This window comes from Uloborus diversus, chromosome 1, assembly GCF_026930045.1.
Source record: "Uloborus diversus isolate 005 chromosome 1, Udiv.v.3.1, whole genome shotgun sequence".
NCBI lineage: Eukaryota > Metazoa > Arthropoda > Arachnida > Araneae > Uloboridae > Uloborus > Uloborus diversus.
In genome coordinates this window covers 64286815-64303639 of record NC_072731.1, presented here as the reverse complement: position 1 = coordinate 64303639, position 16825 = coordinate 64286815, and the positions used below count along the sequence as shown (strand labels likewise).

The 16825-nt window shown below is 32.8% G+C and overlaps 1 protein-coding gene across 1 annotated transcript in view; it reads right to left on the bottom strand.

Moving 5' to 3' along the window:
- Window positions 1–16825, bottom strand: part of LOC129234620 (uncharacterized) — a 52604-nt gene that overhangs the window by 29208 nt on the left and 6571 nt on the right. The window contains exons 3-5 of the mRNA XM_054868653.1: window positions 9687–9890; window positions 8621–8720; window positions 6814–6925 (exon numbers count right to left, since the gene is read on the bottom strand). Coding sequence (XP_054724628.1) covers window positions 6814–6925; window positions 8621–8720; window positions 9687–9867 — 393 coding nt within the window. The 5' untranslated portion in view covers window positions 9868–9890. The remainder of the gene's footprint in view (window positions 1–6813; window positions 6926–8620; window positions 8721–9686; window positions 9891–16825) is intronic.

The following is a 16825-nucleotide window of genomic DNA, read 5'->3' as shown; positions in this document are numbered from 1 at the left end:
TTCAAGTCAGAGTATTCAATCAAAATTTATTGGGGGGGGGGCAGACAGACATATTTTCCTCATCTTATAACCCTACTTTTAATTTTTGATATTTAAACTATTTATTTATTTTCAACTTTTTTTTTTTTTTTTGGTTTTTAGATGTATTTTCTTTTATGCTTTTTTCTTTCTTTTGCTATTACAGGAAAGTAGGCTAAAAATAAAAGGTACATCACAATGAACTACTAAAAGGTACATCACTGCAAAACAATCGAATCCTGTGTAGACTTCAGCATTTATGAACTATTTTAAACGAAAAAGTTAAACAAATTTACAAAGAAAATCTGATTTTCTTTTCATATCTTTCTTTTTTCTGGTACTTTTTTTCTTCTAATAACAAGTAAATATGCAAAGCAATCAATGCGCAAGTACAATAGAGTCTTGAAAATCCAAGTCTTCGAGGTGCTATATTAATGTTAAGGTATACATTTCATAGACAAAAAATGTTTTAATCTGAAAATTTTAATATTTTGCTTAGTAGAACAGCCCTAACAATATACTAAAAGGTAATAAAAAGAAATTGAAAGGTTTACGTCAATAACACTTGCCAAGTGACATGAAATATTCTTTGACTGTTAGAGATGTATTAAGAAATGTCTTGGAGAAAATAGGAAGTAGGTTGATACAAAAAATAATTTGAAATTAAAACATTGTTTTGCCCCAAAGAACGAACAAACAGTTCTCTTGGAATATCAGATTGCAATTTAAAAGGAAAGTAAAACTTGACGCTGTACGAAGCGTATATATGAAATTTTATCCTTCTATGACTATCGTTTTTGTATTATGTGAGGGACATAAGTATGCTCACACATAACAACAAATGCAGCGACAAAACTCATCAAAACTTATTCGAGGACAGTTAAAGGGCAGTTTTTGGTTACCTGCAAGTTTACACACAAGTAGGTACAGACATCAAGAAAAGAACTAATCAAAACTTGTTTAGAGTTAATTAAAACATAAATTTATGTTGATATTTCAGTGATAAATTTTTAGAGGAGACAATATTTCCTTTTCATAGCATAAGGAATTAAACAGCGCATGTGCTTATGTAGTCCAAAGAATTTTTTGGATAATCTGAGTTTTCAGTAATACGAGGTGGGGCGAGCCCCAATTACCTCGGATTTTCAAGATTCTACTGTATTCAATACCATCTATTTTCCAAAGGTAAATGCTTATAGCAGAACATATCAAATCCTCTCCTTATGAAAATGGTAGTAAAAAGACAGCATAAAAAATTATTCAATTCAATTATTAATTATACAATTTAAAAATTATACAAAATTATACAATTGAATAATTGAAGGAAAAGTTTTTTTATTTCCAATGGCAGATTATGAAGTTATAACATGATAATGACAGGAAATAAAAAGGAAAAGAGGAACAGAGAATTAAAGGAAAAGTTGATAGTATTAATTTAAGTTTGTGCAAAAAGATTTTCAATGGACTCCATACAAATCATATAGTTAAAAACACACGGAATAATAATAATAAAAATTAAAGGAAATATTTTCACACAGTAAAAGTATATATTTAACACGTAAATGTTCTTAGCAATAAACGTACATAGTAAATAGCCCGGTCAAAATAGACCAAAAAAAGCAAAAGTTCGGAAAAATTCCCATAAAGCTGAAAATTGGTACAGACCTTAAGAACATCATTATACATGAAATGTCAAAAGTCCTCACCGATCCGAGTGGAGCTAAAAATTTTATGCAAGGTCAAAGGTCAAAAAATCAATTTTTCATATATGTCTCTTAAACGATAATTGTTAGGGAAAAAATGGAGGTTAGAAAGTTTGAAAGGTATGCAATTGTGTACAAACAAGTGGGGATTCCGAGGATGGGTCATGGGGGTCATACCTTCCACCCTAAAGTTACTAAATATAGGTTAAAATGGCATTGGAGACATATTAAAAAAAAAAATTCCCATAGACCCCTTATTTGTACCCCTATTTGGTACTTTGACTATGAAATTAACACAAATATAGTCAAGGACAACACTAAAGTGAAGTGTCAGAAGTCCCCATCGATCCCGGTGGAACTAAAACATTTATTCAAGGTCAAAGGTCAAAAACCGATTTTTCGCAACTATCTCTTAAACGGTAAGTGTTATTGTAAAAGTAGGGGATACAAAGATTGAAAATTAATAGATAATTATGCACAAACGGGAGGGGATTCAGTGGATGGGTCAAGGGGTCATACCCCCCTCTCCTTAAAGCGATAAAATGAAGTCTAAAACTGCAGTTCAGGGACTCAAAGTTCTAAAAATTCACCCTAAAATCCCAATTTTTGTCCAAATATTGCACTTTGACTATGAAATTACCATTGAAATAATTACAGACATCATTATAAACGAAATTTCAAACGTTCCCAACGAATCCCAGTGGAGCTAAACGTTTTATCCAAGGTCGAAGCTCAGAAAATCAATTTTTCACAAATATCTCTTAAACGGTAAGTGTCTTAAAATAGAGGATACAAAGTTTGAAAACTATGCACTTATGCACATACAAGCGGAGATTTAGAGGCTGTGCCTTGGTGGTCTTATCCCCCAGCCCTCCCCCTCCCCTCGTAAGGGACAAAATTAAAGCTGCATTTTGATGACATATTTCGTTGACTTTAAACCCCCTATTTGTGCCCTAAAATTACTTTGATCCCTTTCTGATAACGAGTACTTCCAAAACCAGAAGCTGGATCTGCCCTAGGTGTTAATAAAGCCCAATATTTGTGCCCCCCTCCCCCCAATAAATGATAACATTCATAAGGTATCGCAGTTTTTGAAACTTGGAAATAGTACTGAAGCTCCTTTTCTTTCTTTCGAGTGACCTCGAGAAATGACACTTGACCTCTATGCCTATCCCCTCTTACGATTCACACATCTTACGATTCAAATTGAAAAGATCAAATTACATTCAGGGGAGAGTGGATGCGCTTAGATTCCTTTGTATGAGCAAAGTCAGTCGCACAAGTGCTCCTATTAACAGGGAGTGATTCTTAGTTGTGAAAAGTCAGGTTTATTGATACTATTTTTGATATGAATACGTACCCTTAACAAATAATTCTTCAAAGATGCCGCAAGATTGCTTCATTTGCAATAAATCTTTGACTGACGGTGAAATTGTTACTGTTGAATGCGGACTAAAATCTTTAATTGATTCAAGTAGTGCAAGGAACGATGGGTTTGTTGAATACTTGAAAGACAAACAGTCGGTGGATCAGTTCATGTAGTGTCGCAAAATGTACAACCGAAAGTGGGCATTGCGGCAGCTAAAAGACAACAAGAGACAGAGGCCAGTACATCTCTGAGTAGTCCACCTCGTACTAGAGTCCTATCGGGTGAGACAACATTTTGTTTTAAAAACAGTTGCTTATTTTGTGGTGATGAAGCAAATGAAGAGACTGAAAAGAAGAAAACAGCAGAATATACGGCGTAGAATTTGTCAAGTTGCTACTCTTTCCTTTAAAGATAATATTCTAAAGATTGCATATAATCGTTCAGATGACGTAGCAAAAATTGTTATTGCACGCATACAATATGAATTCGATTTAGTTGCTGCTGAAGCGGAGTACCATTCTAATTGCTACACTTCATTTCTAAAGAGTTCTGTAGGTCTTAAAGCACGTCATCCTAAAAATCCTATGGCGATGACAGAAATATTTGATTATATTGAAAATAATGATGACTGTCAGTTTTCACTGTAAGAACTAAAAAATATTTGTAAAACTGAAATCCCAGATGATAAAACAATCAAAAACAGATTAGTTAAGGTATGGCAATAGAATGATTATAACCAAGAAACGTGGAAGTTCAGCAATGATTTGTTTACACTCAGAACGATACTATACTGAACAAAGCTTGGTACGAAAATTTAAAAAAAACAGCAAAAGAGGAAAGATTTTGGGTACTAAAGACTGCGGCAGAAATTATTCAAGAAGATATTCAATCTGTCGTGTGCGACACTAACAATTATCCCCCGCTATGTCAAATGTTTGAAAATATTAATAGTGACATTCCGGAGTCATTGACTTATTTTTTGGAGCAAATTATCTTTAAAAGAAAACAATCTAAATTGGAACATTTGAAATTAATATGTACTAGTGTCAGCCACTGTATTATGGCTGCTGTTCGTCCTGGATCTTTCATCTTGAGATTACAATTGGGTCTCTCAGTTTTTTTTCATCGACGATTTGGATCTAAACGTTTGATACAAATTTTCTCATCTTTTGGTTTCAGTGCTTCGTATAATGATACTATGGCATTATTAGGCGGCTACAGTTTTTAACCATCAGCCACATATTTTACCACCAGAAACCGGGACATTTATTCAATACGCAGCAGACAATGCTGGTACAGTGAAACCTGTGTAAGTTGACCACTCGCGGTGCAGTACTTTGGCGGTCAACTTAGACAGGTGGTCAACTTATAAAGGGCGGTAATGATTTTTTTTTTCATTTCTGGCACCATGTATTTTGTTTTTTGAGTAATTTACCCTTACTCTTTCTGTTCAACTAATTTTCATTGCTTAACATCATTGAAAGTGAAACAATAATTAAAAATACTATTCAAATAATTTTGATATTTTTTCCTTGTTTTAACTATATTAGACATTGCAGTTTTAGGAATTCCATGTGTGCCAACTAATTTTCTCTGGCTTTCTCTATTTTCAAATAATTTTAATATTTCATACTTTTTATTAATCTAAAGCTCAACTAATTTTCTTTTTGAAGCCTTTTTATGTAAAATTTATAGCACAAAGAGCAACAAGCTCGACTCTCCCAGTTCATAAAGGCAAAATTAAAATGTATCTCTTAATCCCTAGCACCAGAAATGTGTAACTTTACTCATTAGCAGACCCAGATCTGTGTATCCGCAGTGCGAGGGGCCCGCGTCCTTAAAGTGGATAAAGGGCCTAGAAATTGAAGGAAAATAGAAAGAAACTAGCACTTAAACTTTACAAATAGACACTGCTGGCCATTAGGGAGGGGCCCTACATATTTTGTAGCAGGGGGCCCAAAATGTATAGATCCGGGCCTGCTCTTTGTAGCACAATTCCTGTGTTGCCACAACATATTGCAACTGAGAGAAAATACTTTGAATTTTTCTACTGACACCTATTTTCATTGAACAGAGTACTAAAAGCTATCTCAAATAGAACAACAAACGAAAAACAAGGTTGGAGAATAAAGAGCAGCATAAGCTTTATGCTGCTGTTTAGCTAGTAAGATGCTAGTCTGTCATCAAAGCATTAAAAACATTCTTGGAAAGCTATCAAAAAGAAAATAATAATAATAATTAATAAATAAATAAATAGATAATAAAATAAAATGATTTTCTGAAGAAAGTTTAAGAAAATAAACCAAGTGGTCAACTTACAAAGGGTTTTTTACAATACTGCAAACCAAATTTGGCGTACATTAGTGGTCAAGATAGACAGGTGGTCAAGATAGAGAGGTGGTCAAGTTACAGAGGTTTTCCTTCATTATATGAGATAGGACTAATTCTGTTCCTGACAAAAGTGGTCAACATAGACAGGTGTCAACTTACAAGGGTGGTCAACTTTACAGGTTTTACTGTATTAACGTACACATTTTAGATGGCCATAACACTCTACATATAATGGGCATAATCCAAATTATTACTCCTAGAAGTTCAGTTTTAGCAGAAGATCCTTTATCGCGAATGAAACAAATTATTTCAGCGAAAGATTTTGCAGAAAAAGCTCATGTGCCAACACAAGAGTACCACAGTAATGATGTAGTAGGATATAGTAAAATAACTGTTCAGAATTTTGCTTATGAAAGTGATACAACTTCTTTCTTACTCCGGAAAATAGATTTGTTATGGTCCGGAAAATAGATTTGTTAATTTATCGCTATCAGGTTGAAACGGTTATATTTAAGGTTTAACAAAGAATAATATGGATTTTTCAATGTCTAGAATTTTGTTCTTACCATTTATTCACCAACCTGCAAATGACTACAATAGTATATACACTACTTTGTGCTTTGGAGAATACAAAGCATTACTTGTTACTTTTGATCAACTTTGTATGCAAAGGCTAGAGAAATTGTTGCTGCTGCACCTGAAGAATCTGATTAGGGATAATAGGTACTGAGAGGCATCTTATATCCGTTAAATAAGGTATAATGTTGTACTTGTTTCACCATTTTCACCTAGTTTGAACCAGAAAAAGTTGAACTTCATATAAAAACGTCTTTTCAACATATTGTATAATTTACAAATTAATATGCGCTTTTTATAATAACAGTTATGTTTTTGAAATAATTGCAAGTAAAAAAAAAAACATTTTTTGACCTTTGACGGTGCATAAAATGTTTATATTAAGTGGGATCGATGGGGATTTTTTATATTTCATTTATAATTGTGTATTTTGTGTCTCTGCCAATTTTCAGCTCTATGTGAATTTTTCCGATTTTTAAAGTTTTTTTTGTTTATTTTGACCTTTGACCTTCATAAAATTTTCAGTTCAAGTGGAATCGATGGGAATTTTTCATATATCATTCACAATGATGCATTTAAAGTCTGTACCAATTTTCAGCACTGTACAAATGTTTTCAATTTAAAAAAAAAAAAAATTTCAATTTTGACCTTTGACCTTGCATAAAATTTTTAGCTCCACTCGGATCGATGAGGACTTTTGACATTTCACTTATAATGATGTTCTTAAGGTCTGTACCAATTTTCAGCTTTATGTGAATTTTTCCGAACTCGAATGTCTATTTTGACCGGGCTAAAAGTACAAAAAGTAATGCTTACTTCAGGAACAAAATAAGAAGCGATTTCCATTCGCTCAATAGCCGATAGGTTACTAAAAGATATTTTTATGACATCTAACAACCTGTACAACTGATTCATAAAAATTGGCAATCTGAAAATAATGTTTTTCAGAAAACATTAATCTACATTTCATTCAACAATAAATTCTCTATATGCATCTTCAAAACAAGCTTTACATGCATATAACAAGGAACCATAACTTTATGAGTTTGAGCAGAATATGACACAGAAAATCCTAACACATTAATGCTAAGAAAAAAAAACTTAAGAATTTATACTTAGGATATAAATACTGCAATGTGAAATTAAAAAGAAAAGCAATATCATTTCAGAGGGAAAAATGAATGATTAAAAAGCAAAACATTTTTTCCAGAAAAAAAAAGATTTTAACGGAATCTCTTTTTAAGATTAGGTACCTATGTAAATTAGGCAGAAAAACTATACCTTAATATGTTCATTTATTCTTTTCATTATTTTGCCTATTCAGGTTTAAGTTTTACACTGATAAACATTCATGAATTTAGACTAGTAGCCTACTAAGTTTGCAAGCTTCAATTTAGAAAAAAGGAAAAAAAAGTATGTTTGAATTTAGAGTTTCTATTGGGGGGGGGGGGGACTTTTATGCTCTTAATTACTGAAACATGCATCCGAACAGTTTGAGATAATGAGTGTTATTTTCTGTATGTATTGCAAACGTTTTCCTTTTTCATAAAAAACAGACTGAAATTTCCAGAAATTGTTTTTAAATTATTAAAAATGTACAACTGAAATAATTTGAAATCTAAGCCATTTGAGAGACATAGATGATACTAAAAAAAGTTAGTTCATTGGAGAGTAAGCTTATTTGGTTTTATTGAAATTAGGAGGATTGAACAAAAAAGGTAATAAATTTAAAATAAAATAAGAAAAGCTGTTACACTTTGAACCACACATAGGTGTTTATTTCCAAGAGTTTAACTCAGATATAAACATTAATAATTGAGGCATTTTCTATCAGAACCAGTTTAATCCGCTTTTCAAAATTTTCAAAAGAGTGACAAAAAAAAAAAAGAAAGAAAAAAGCATTACGGATTGCGCTGTTTTCATAGAAAATTATTTTTTGACAGCAGTTATCAATCTGATTGAGATGGATTTGCTTTAAATTGCTTAGTGGCCTGGTTGCATCTATCAAGAAATATCAAATTATGGAATAAAAAAAAAACTTCGGGAAACAATACCTGTTTAGTTCATTCAACAGTACTTTGAGCTTTTGTCTGTGTCACTTTGCATCATTTCCTGACATTTAAATTTTAAAATTCATTTTTAAATTTAACACATAATGAAGCAATTTCCTAAAATATCTACTGATTTTGTGGGCAGGGAAAAAACATCTTTGAACATGCTGTATTTCTGACGCAATAAAAAACATAGGCTAAAATTAAAATGTTAAAACTTGGTTTATAACATTAAGTCAGTCAATATGACAACAAACTGAATCTTAACTGAAACATATTAAAAAAAAAAAAAAAAATCAAATGCTCTTAATTTTTATCACTTATGTTTTTGAAATACGCTTGCAATCAAAGTAATAAGGAGCAAGATTTTCATTTCCTTTTGTTTCTTCTAATTTAGAAGTTTCCAGTAGTTTGCAAAAAATTTCACATATATTATTTACATACAAACATATAAATAACCGAAAGCAATATTGGTTAGTTAAAAACTTAATTATAACCAAAGCAAATATATTTTAGCATAGTTTAAAATATTAAGTAACTTAAAAAAAAAGAAGCTGACATAACTCACATACCTAGATTTGCAGTACTTAATTATTTCATGTCTCTCATCTCGAGACAATTCATTCTTTCTTTTTGAAAACAGGTCACATAAAATAAGCATTTTTACTCCAGCTGAAACATAATATAATTTTAAATGAAATTTGAAAACAAAATTGCTCATAGTTGATTGTACTGTACAGAAATGTATACAGTAATCTATACACATAATAATATAAGATGTTTGTGAGTGTGTGTCGTGTATTTGCGACACACTTCTTAGGAAAATGGTAAGACTAACAAAGATGACCTACAGGGGCGATTTTTTCCAATGGTATGCAGCACCAAGTTTGATTTTTGATATTTTAATTAGAAATAAAGTTACTTAACATTTTATGTGATTTTCAGCTTTTTTTTTGCACTTTTCACCCCACAGATCCCAAACCAATTACACCAGAAGAGTATTTTTTTGCAGGAAATTTAATTTTATACATGATGGGAAATTTTTTTCGAAGATATGAGCAATTATTGTATTTTTTAAGATGTTTTGAAAAATTCTTCATTTTTCATTTTTTTCTCACTTTAATTTTTTTTTAAAACTCATCCGGCAAAAAGTATAAAAGTCTCTTTTCTACAGTTTTAAGTATGTGATAGTGAAAACATTTTGCTCTCTTAGCAGATTTTTGAAAAAGTTTTCAAGTATCTAAAATAGTCTTTCTTTTAATGCAGAATTGAATAAGACACAAGCTATACATATTGAAGGAAAAGATTTGTGGTCTTCATTTCTTACATGACAATGACGTAATTTTTTAGTAAGATAATGCCCTTTGCTTTCAATCCTGTATATATGAAAGCAAGATGCAAACTTGTTGCATTAACTAATCTGAGCCTTTTGAAGGTAACCAATGTTTAATATTGATATTAATAAACGATTATTGAACAATAGAAGTATCTGCACAGCTGTAAATGTATCCACTCCTAAAAGTAAATTGTAAAAAAAATCTTTTTTTCATGATTCTCAAAGTTTTGAAAACATGAAACCAAGCATTTTGAGTAGAGTAAGCAAAACTCGTATTGAAAATGTGAAACTTCTGGACCTACCAATTGCACTTTCTCGCAGAGCTTGTCTAATCACATAACATAATTTGGCAGGGTCCATAAGATTGTCAGGTTCTGTAGTACCATTAGTTAAGGGACCATTAGGTTCTACATTAGAAGGGGATTCTTGACCACTCATTTTCCCACTAAAGTAGTCAATAATAAGATTGGCACAGGAATGCATATCTGTCACTAATGAAATTATTTCTGTAAAAAAAAAAGTTCATTACAAGACTATTGAACACAAATAACAACTTTATTTGATGTAACATAATCTGTTGTAATGCACTTAATGAAAAATCATAGAATCAATGAATATAAACCTGATTTATTGTTAAAAGATTTGGTGTTTAATTTCTCCCACAAATTTGGCTGCTACAGATGTTTTAACAAGTTGAATAAATAGTTATAGTAGAGTAATAGTAGAGTTTTACAAAGTTAATCAACCTCATCATTTAAGAATGCATTTTTAGTGATCTAAAACAAATTTCAGAAAAGCAAGTTTTGCTCAAGCTGTATGCAAACTTGAACAAAACAATCTCGAGTCAAAAAAACTTTTCATGATGTTCAGTAAAACAGCTAAGCATAAAGCATGCAAAATAGCATCATATGTGTAAACTAGTAATATGAGTAAGCATAAAATGTATTGAAAAAAAAAAAAACAGAAATCATACCTCTTTTCTCCTAAAATTTCCTTTATTTTGAAATAGAAACAATCAGTTTCTTTTCAAAACTCGATATCTCAGATACAGCATCAAAACTATCAGATGGGATTTGAACCTCCCTTATTTTTCAAATTTGCCGATTGCTAATTAATTGGCTGCAGAGTTTTTAGATTGATATCAGGGGTCGATCCAGGTTTTATTTTTTGGGTCCCCATTTTGTGAAAAAGCAAAATATTTTTGTGAATTTTCTTTATTTTTGTAAAAAAGAACTTGTGATTTTTTTCTTGGAAAAGATTATATAAAAGCATTTTAAGCTGTCGTATCGTTATAGAAAAGCCCTAGACAGGTTTCAGGGATGATTGCAAGTTCTTGAAGAATACCTGAAAGCTGCCTAGAGAAAATGCGCTGGGGGAGGGGGGAAGTAAGACCCTTAACATTTTATTCATAATTTGACACACATTACATTTATTGTTTTTTACAAATATACATATGCAAGGCACACTTTCTTAAGGTGAAAGTCTCACAACAGATTTACTGTTTGCCCCTCTCAAATACTTTTAGATCAATGAAAATTGCACATGCTGCTGAACGTAATGATAACTCCCAATAAATACAATATGAACAGACTCAAAGATATCACATATTTCTTAACACAGAAGAATGTATGTGTTTGAAAAACTTAAAAGTAATTAAAACCCAAAATAATACGGCACCAGCATTCAGCGTTTAATTTTTTGACATTTGACGTTCTTACAGAGTAGGTATTTCGTTTAAAACTTTGCAATTTAATGATGGTTATAAATATATAAAGAAATTTTATTTGTTTGCCACTTAACAAGGTACAGTCAACATCAAAAATGCGAAAAATTCATTTACCATGGCGCATGTAAGGAAATCAAGATCTTCGAAAGAAATAAAAATATAAAAACAGCATATAAAAGAATTTTATTTTTAGTAAAGTTATTTTAGAATTGGATTTCGAAACTCAACACAAATTAATCCTAAATATATATTGCATAATCAAAGTAAAATTTAGGATTTTCCTGAAAACAACGGAATTTTGGTATTTTTAAAGATAAATGTTTTGAACTGAAATATGGGATAAATACGTGGCATTCTTACCACAAGTTAGCAAATGTTTTTTCATTTCATTGTCATCTAAATTTACCCCCAAAAATCTAACTAGAGATTCAAAATTCTCAAAAATGGCCCATTGCTTCATGATTATAAGTACAAAATTTGAATAAACTTACCAATCAATTTTCTGTTTTTTTTTTTTTTTTTTTTTTTTTTTTGTTACATATCCAGTCTCTTCACTTTCAGATTTTTTTGAGAATTCCTTCTTTTGCACTAGATTTTTGTATATTGACAGCCTCTCTGTGATTTTTGCTGCACTCATGTTTTTTTAAAACTCTATAGGGTGACAGCTTTTCTTGATATCAACTCCAATATTTACTCAAGGTTTGTTCAAATCACTAACATTCATGAAAGAGGAACATATTTTGCACAAAAAACCCTTAGCTGAATAACTATAGTAAAGCCAGCTATACACCTTTTCATAATTTGCAATGTACTTTTTATTTATTGCATGCTTCTTATTTCCATTTGTACTCTCAAATACAATGCTTGAATCATTATTTGATAGCTCAATCTCAATATCATCATCAGTTGAAGTTGCTCCAGATTCACTTCCAGTATTTTCTGCTCAAAAATCGTTATACTTTCGCGAACTGCCTCACTGTCATTTGATGTACTATCTTTTACCGCATTTCCCGAGCCCTCCAAAACGGGAACATTTGCGTTAGTTACTGATAGACATAGTATGTCAATCTAAGTGAAGGTTTATTATCATTTTATCATGTTAGATAACATTTTATATATTTGCAGTTTTCATATCATTGTTCCTTAACGGACGCTAGAATCCGTGACGTAACTAGTCTTGGAATAGAGAACGGCACGTGTAGTGGGCGTTGCCCATGACATGACTACTTTAACGTCGATTCTTCTAGAACATGTGACGTCACGTGCACACGCTTCGGGCTTGGCCACTGAAGATCACGATCAGGTAGCATTGAAGTGAAGATATGCTAATGAGAGTCTGAATATAAGCAAAGCTGTTATCAGTTGATCTCTCTCTCACTTCTTGCACAGCCTAGACGCGTTGGCTCATGTCAGGCAAGCCAACTTGCTGTCTGTTCAGCAAGCTTAGGCTGTTAGCCTTTTTTTTGTTTAATTGAAGTAGTATGACGTTTGTCCATTAAAGACTTCGTTCCTCATGAACGATAGTCGGGTCAATTGATAATACTTATTAGTCTAGGTCAACGGGGTATTTGCAATAATGATATACTTATCCTTATTTACTTTTTGTCAAAGCCATATACTTTGTTTTTTTATCTTTTAATAAATTAATTGATGTTTAATGAGCTATTCGTCTTCAATTATACTGATTCACGAACTCCAATTTCACTCTGCTAAATGTATTACGTTGTTTGGGCAAGAGTTAGTTCCAATCATACCTTCCCATCCAACAAGGGGTTATGGGCCCAGATTGCCTTTCCCCTGTAGAGTTCTTTGAAAGTGAATCAGTTGTAAATTTTTTTGAGAATAAAATTTTATTTTTTTTTTCGAGCAAATACCGCTGTGCAAGAAAGTTTTATTCGGGGAGGCCGTAACAAGCGATGTGTAAGAAAATGGTGTTAGTCGTTTCCTTTACCGATGTTCTTCAGTCAAATTACGAAATTTCATAGAGATCTCGGACGCATAGTGGAAAAGCTACACTAGTTGATATCTGAAGTGGCAATTTTTTGGAAGTGAACTCTTTTTCTACCTAATGGAACTGTAGGATTTTTTCATCCAAGACTCTTTTTATCGCGCATGCGAATTTAAAAGTAAAGATTTATAATGGCTACTTCTGGGGTTACCATAGAGCCACTTACGAATGAAAATTACACGGAATGGGCAATAAATGCCAAATTCCTTCTTATGGACAGGAATGCGTGGTCCATTGTAGATGGATCGGAAAAAGTGCCCGTTATCAGCAAGGAAGCCGAAATCACCGCTAGAGATGTTCGCGATTACGAAATACGAAGAAGAGCCGCGCTGTCAATTATTTTTTTTAAATATCAACCAAAGTTTAAAAAAAATCATTGAAAATATAGAAGATCCTGCGGAGTCATGGAAGAAATTAAGGGATCATTTCTTCCCTAATAATCGATGCGTTCAAATGCAAAATTTTAATCAATTAAATCAGTGCCATCTTGAAAAGGGAGAAAAATTAAATTTATTCGCCGCTCGCCTTCAACGAATTTTTGATAACATAAAATTAGCTTATCCAGAGTTTCCCGAGGATTACCTGACTTTTCACCTTCTCCAAAATTTACCTAGACCATATGACAATATTGTCCAGAACATTCTCACACGTCCTGCACCTGAGTTTAGATTCAATAAGGTTGTCATTGATCTGATAGTAGAAGAGGGTCGCCAGAACCTTAATATGGAGAAAGAAGCCAATTCATATGCTTATATGACAAAGATTATCTGCCACTCGTGTGGCGAACAGGGCCACATTAAGCGTGTATGCCCAAGCCGGAAAAAGTGTCATCCACCACGGAACCACCAAACGACTCAACGAGGTTATCCCCGAGAAGTCTCACCCCAGCAGAGGAGTGACAGACCCAATCGATAAAACCGAAGTAGAAACCGAAGTCGAGGTCGCCGATGGAATTCCAAAGGACGGAGACGGTCATTTTCCAACGACAGACGTGAGTATGAATTATATTTTGTCTCTGAAGCTAATTTAAGTCATTCAGGCACAGGGCGATCTAGGAACCTATTTACCTTTGATACAGCCGCCTCTCATCATTTTTCCTTTAGAAAGGACTGGTTCGTGAATTTTGAGAAAGTTCGGGATGTTCGTATGGCGGTAGCAGTAAAGGAGAAAACCTTTCCAACTGTCGGAAAAGGAGATGTTAAAGTTAATTTTGGTGAAAAAACTGTAATTTTACAAAATGTATTGTATTCTCCCCAATTACGTCGTAATATTTTATCTGGTACTAAATTTGACCAGGGTGGTGCAAAATTTGTAGGGGGAGGAGGTTTCGTGGAGGTATCTAGCCAAAAGGGTCCAATTTTTAAAGCAAAACTTGAAAATGGCATGTATATTGTTGAAACTGTGGATAGTGAAATCTCTGAGAATAATCATGTAGATAAGAATCCCATTCCTGAAAATAATTCAGTAGATTTGGAAACTTGGCATAAGCGATTTGCTCATGTGAACGTAGATTCTATCAGACAAACCGGTGATTTAAAATCCGTTAATGGTTTACCCAAATTTAAAAGTATAAAACTAAATTGTGACAATTGTAAAATCGGAAAGTTCAAACGCGTTAGTTTTAAGTCTATAGATAATATTCGGTCGAAACGACCGATTGAACTCCTTCACGCTGACGTTTGGGGACCATATAGTGTCAAGGGAAGGAATGGAGAAAGATATTATTTATCCATAATCGATGATTTTTCTCGGAGATGTTCACTTTATCCAATTTGTAATAAAAGCCTAGTTCCTGAAATTTTGAAGTATCATATTTTAAGAGCAGAAAACTTTATTGGTAAAAATGTAAAATTTGTAAGAACAGATAATGGGTCTGAGTTTGTAAACAATGAGTTTGATGATTTTTGTAAAGAAAAGGGCATAAAACACGAATTAACTGTACCATTTACTCCGATGCAAAATGGAGTAGCGGAAGTCTTTAACAGGGTGGTAGCTAACGCAACTCGCGTAATACTTCAAGAGAGCGGGTTACCACAAAATTTCTGGCCTGAAGCCATGTTATATTTTGTCTATACGTAGAATCGCGTCTGCCACAAAAACCAGAAAAAGACACCTTTTGAACTGTACGGAGGCAGAAAACCTTCGGCTCGTCATTTAAGAGCATTTGGCACAGTTGTATTCGTAGCTATACAAAAGAATTTAAGAAATAAACTCGATGCAAAAGCTCAAAAAGGAGTGTTGGTCGGTTATGCTTTTAAACGAAAAGGATATCGTATTTTTGTTCCTGAACTCAATAAAATTATAGAATCCATAGACGTGTCCTTCAAAGAAAACACTTTCTACAAAGATGAATTCGCGAGCGTAAAAGAGAAAGAAAAATTCACCCCAAATTGGCCTCTCACTCAAGTCGAAAGTTCTGACCTTGACGAGACGGCAGAAGAATCTGTTTTCAGTGAGGAGGGGGAAACTAGTCAAAGCGAATTACAATCAGAATCAGAAAGCGAAGTTGACGGGAAAAGTAAACCTTTAAAAAATGTAACTTGGGTTAGAAAAGTTAGACCCAGGACAAATAGTTCTAGGAATGATATTTATTTTTTTGAGAAAGGGAAAAATACCAGATTAAGATCCATGCATGATGTTCACAAATATTGCAATAAACATAATATCGCGTATGATCCAAATATGTTTAGTTTCGTAGGTAAGGACCTATTTGAAGGTGAAATTTCCGCTAATAGACCAAAGGTAGATTTGAATTCTTCATGACTAGCGGAGGAAATTAAAGTTCCGAGTACTTACAAACAGGCATTAAAATCAAAAGAATGGGATCAATGGAATGCATCAATGAAAGAGGAATATGACGTGATGTTAAAACGCGAGGTGTGGAAATTATCTGAATTGCCTGAAAATACGGTACCAATAGGATCGAGATGGGTTTATTCGGTGAAGAAAAATGAGGAAGGCCAGGTAGTACGTTTCAAAAGTAGATTATGTGCTCAAGGTCATACTCAGATCAGGGGCCTAAATTTTTGGGAGACCTACTCTCCGGTGGTCCAATTCGGCATAATTAGATTTTTTTTTCGCACTATTGGTAGTATGTGAAAAATGGATGCATGTTCAATGTGATATTAAATGCGCGTATTTGTATGCACCTTTAGAGGAAACCATATTTATGACACAACCTCCAGGTTTTGAAATTAAAGGTAAAGAACATTTATACTGTAAACTCAAAAGGGCTATATACGGCTTACATCAAAGTGGCCGTTTATGGTATTATGAAATGGAAAAAGTTTTGTGTAAAATTGGTTTTTCTAAATTTTCAAGTTGTAATTGTGTTTATTTCAATGAATATGTAATTTTACTTCTTTATGTCGACGACATTGTTTTATTTGGTAAAAATGAATGTTATATAAATAGCGCAATCAACATGTTGAATGAATACTTCGATCTAAAAGTATTAGGAAAAACACGCAAATTGCTAGGGGTAGATTTCTTAAACGAAGAAAATGATTTGTGTTTAAGTCAATTGGAATATATTCAGGAAATTTATGAACATTTCGAAAATTTTAACATTCCTGTAGCATCTTTACCCATTAGCAAAGGAGTCATTTATTCAAATGTTGATTGTCCTAAAACTGATGATGAAGTAAAAGAAATGACAAAATATCCGTATAGAAATTTAGTAGGTTGCTTAGCATTTGTAGCAAATA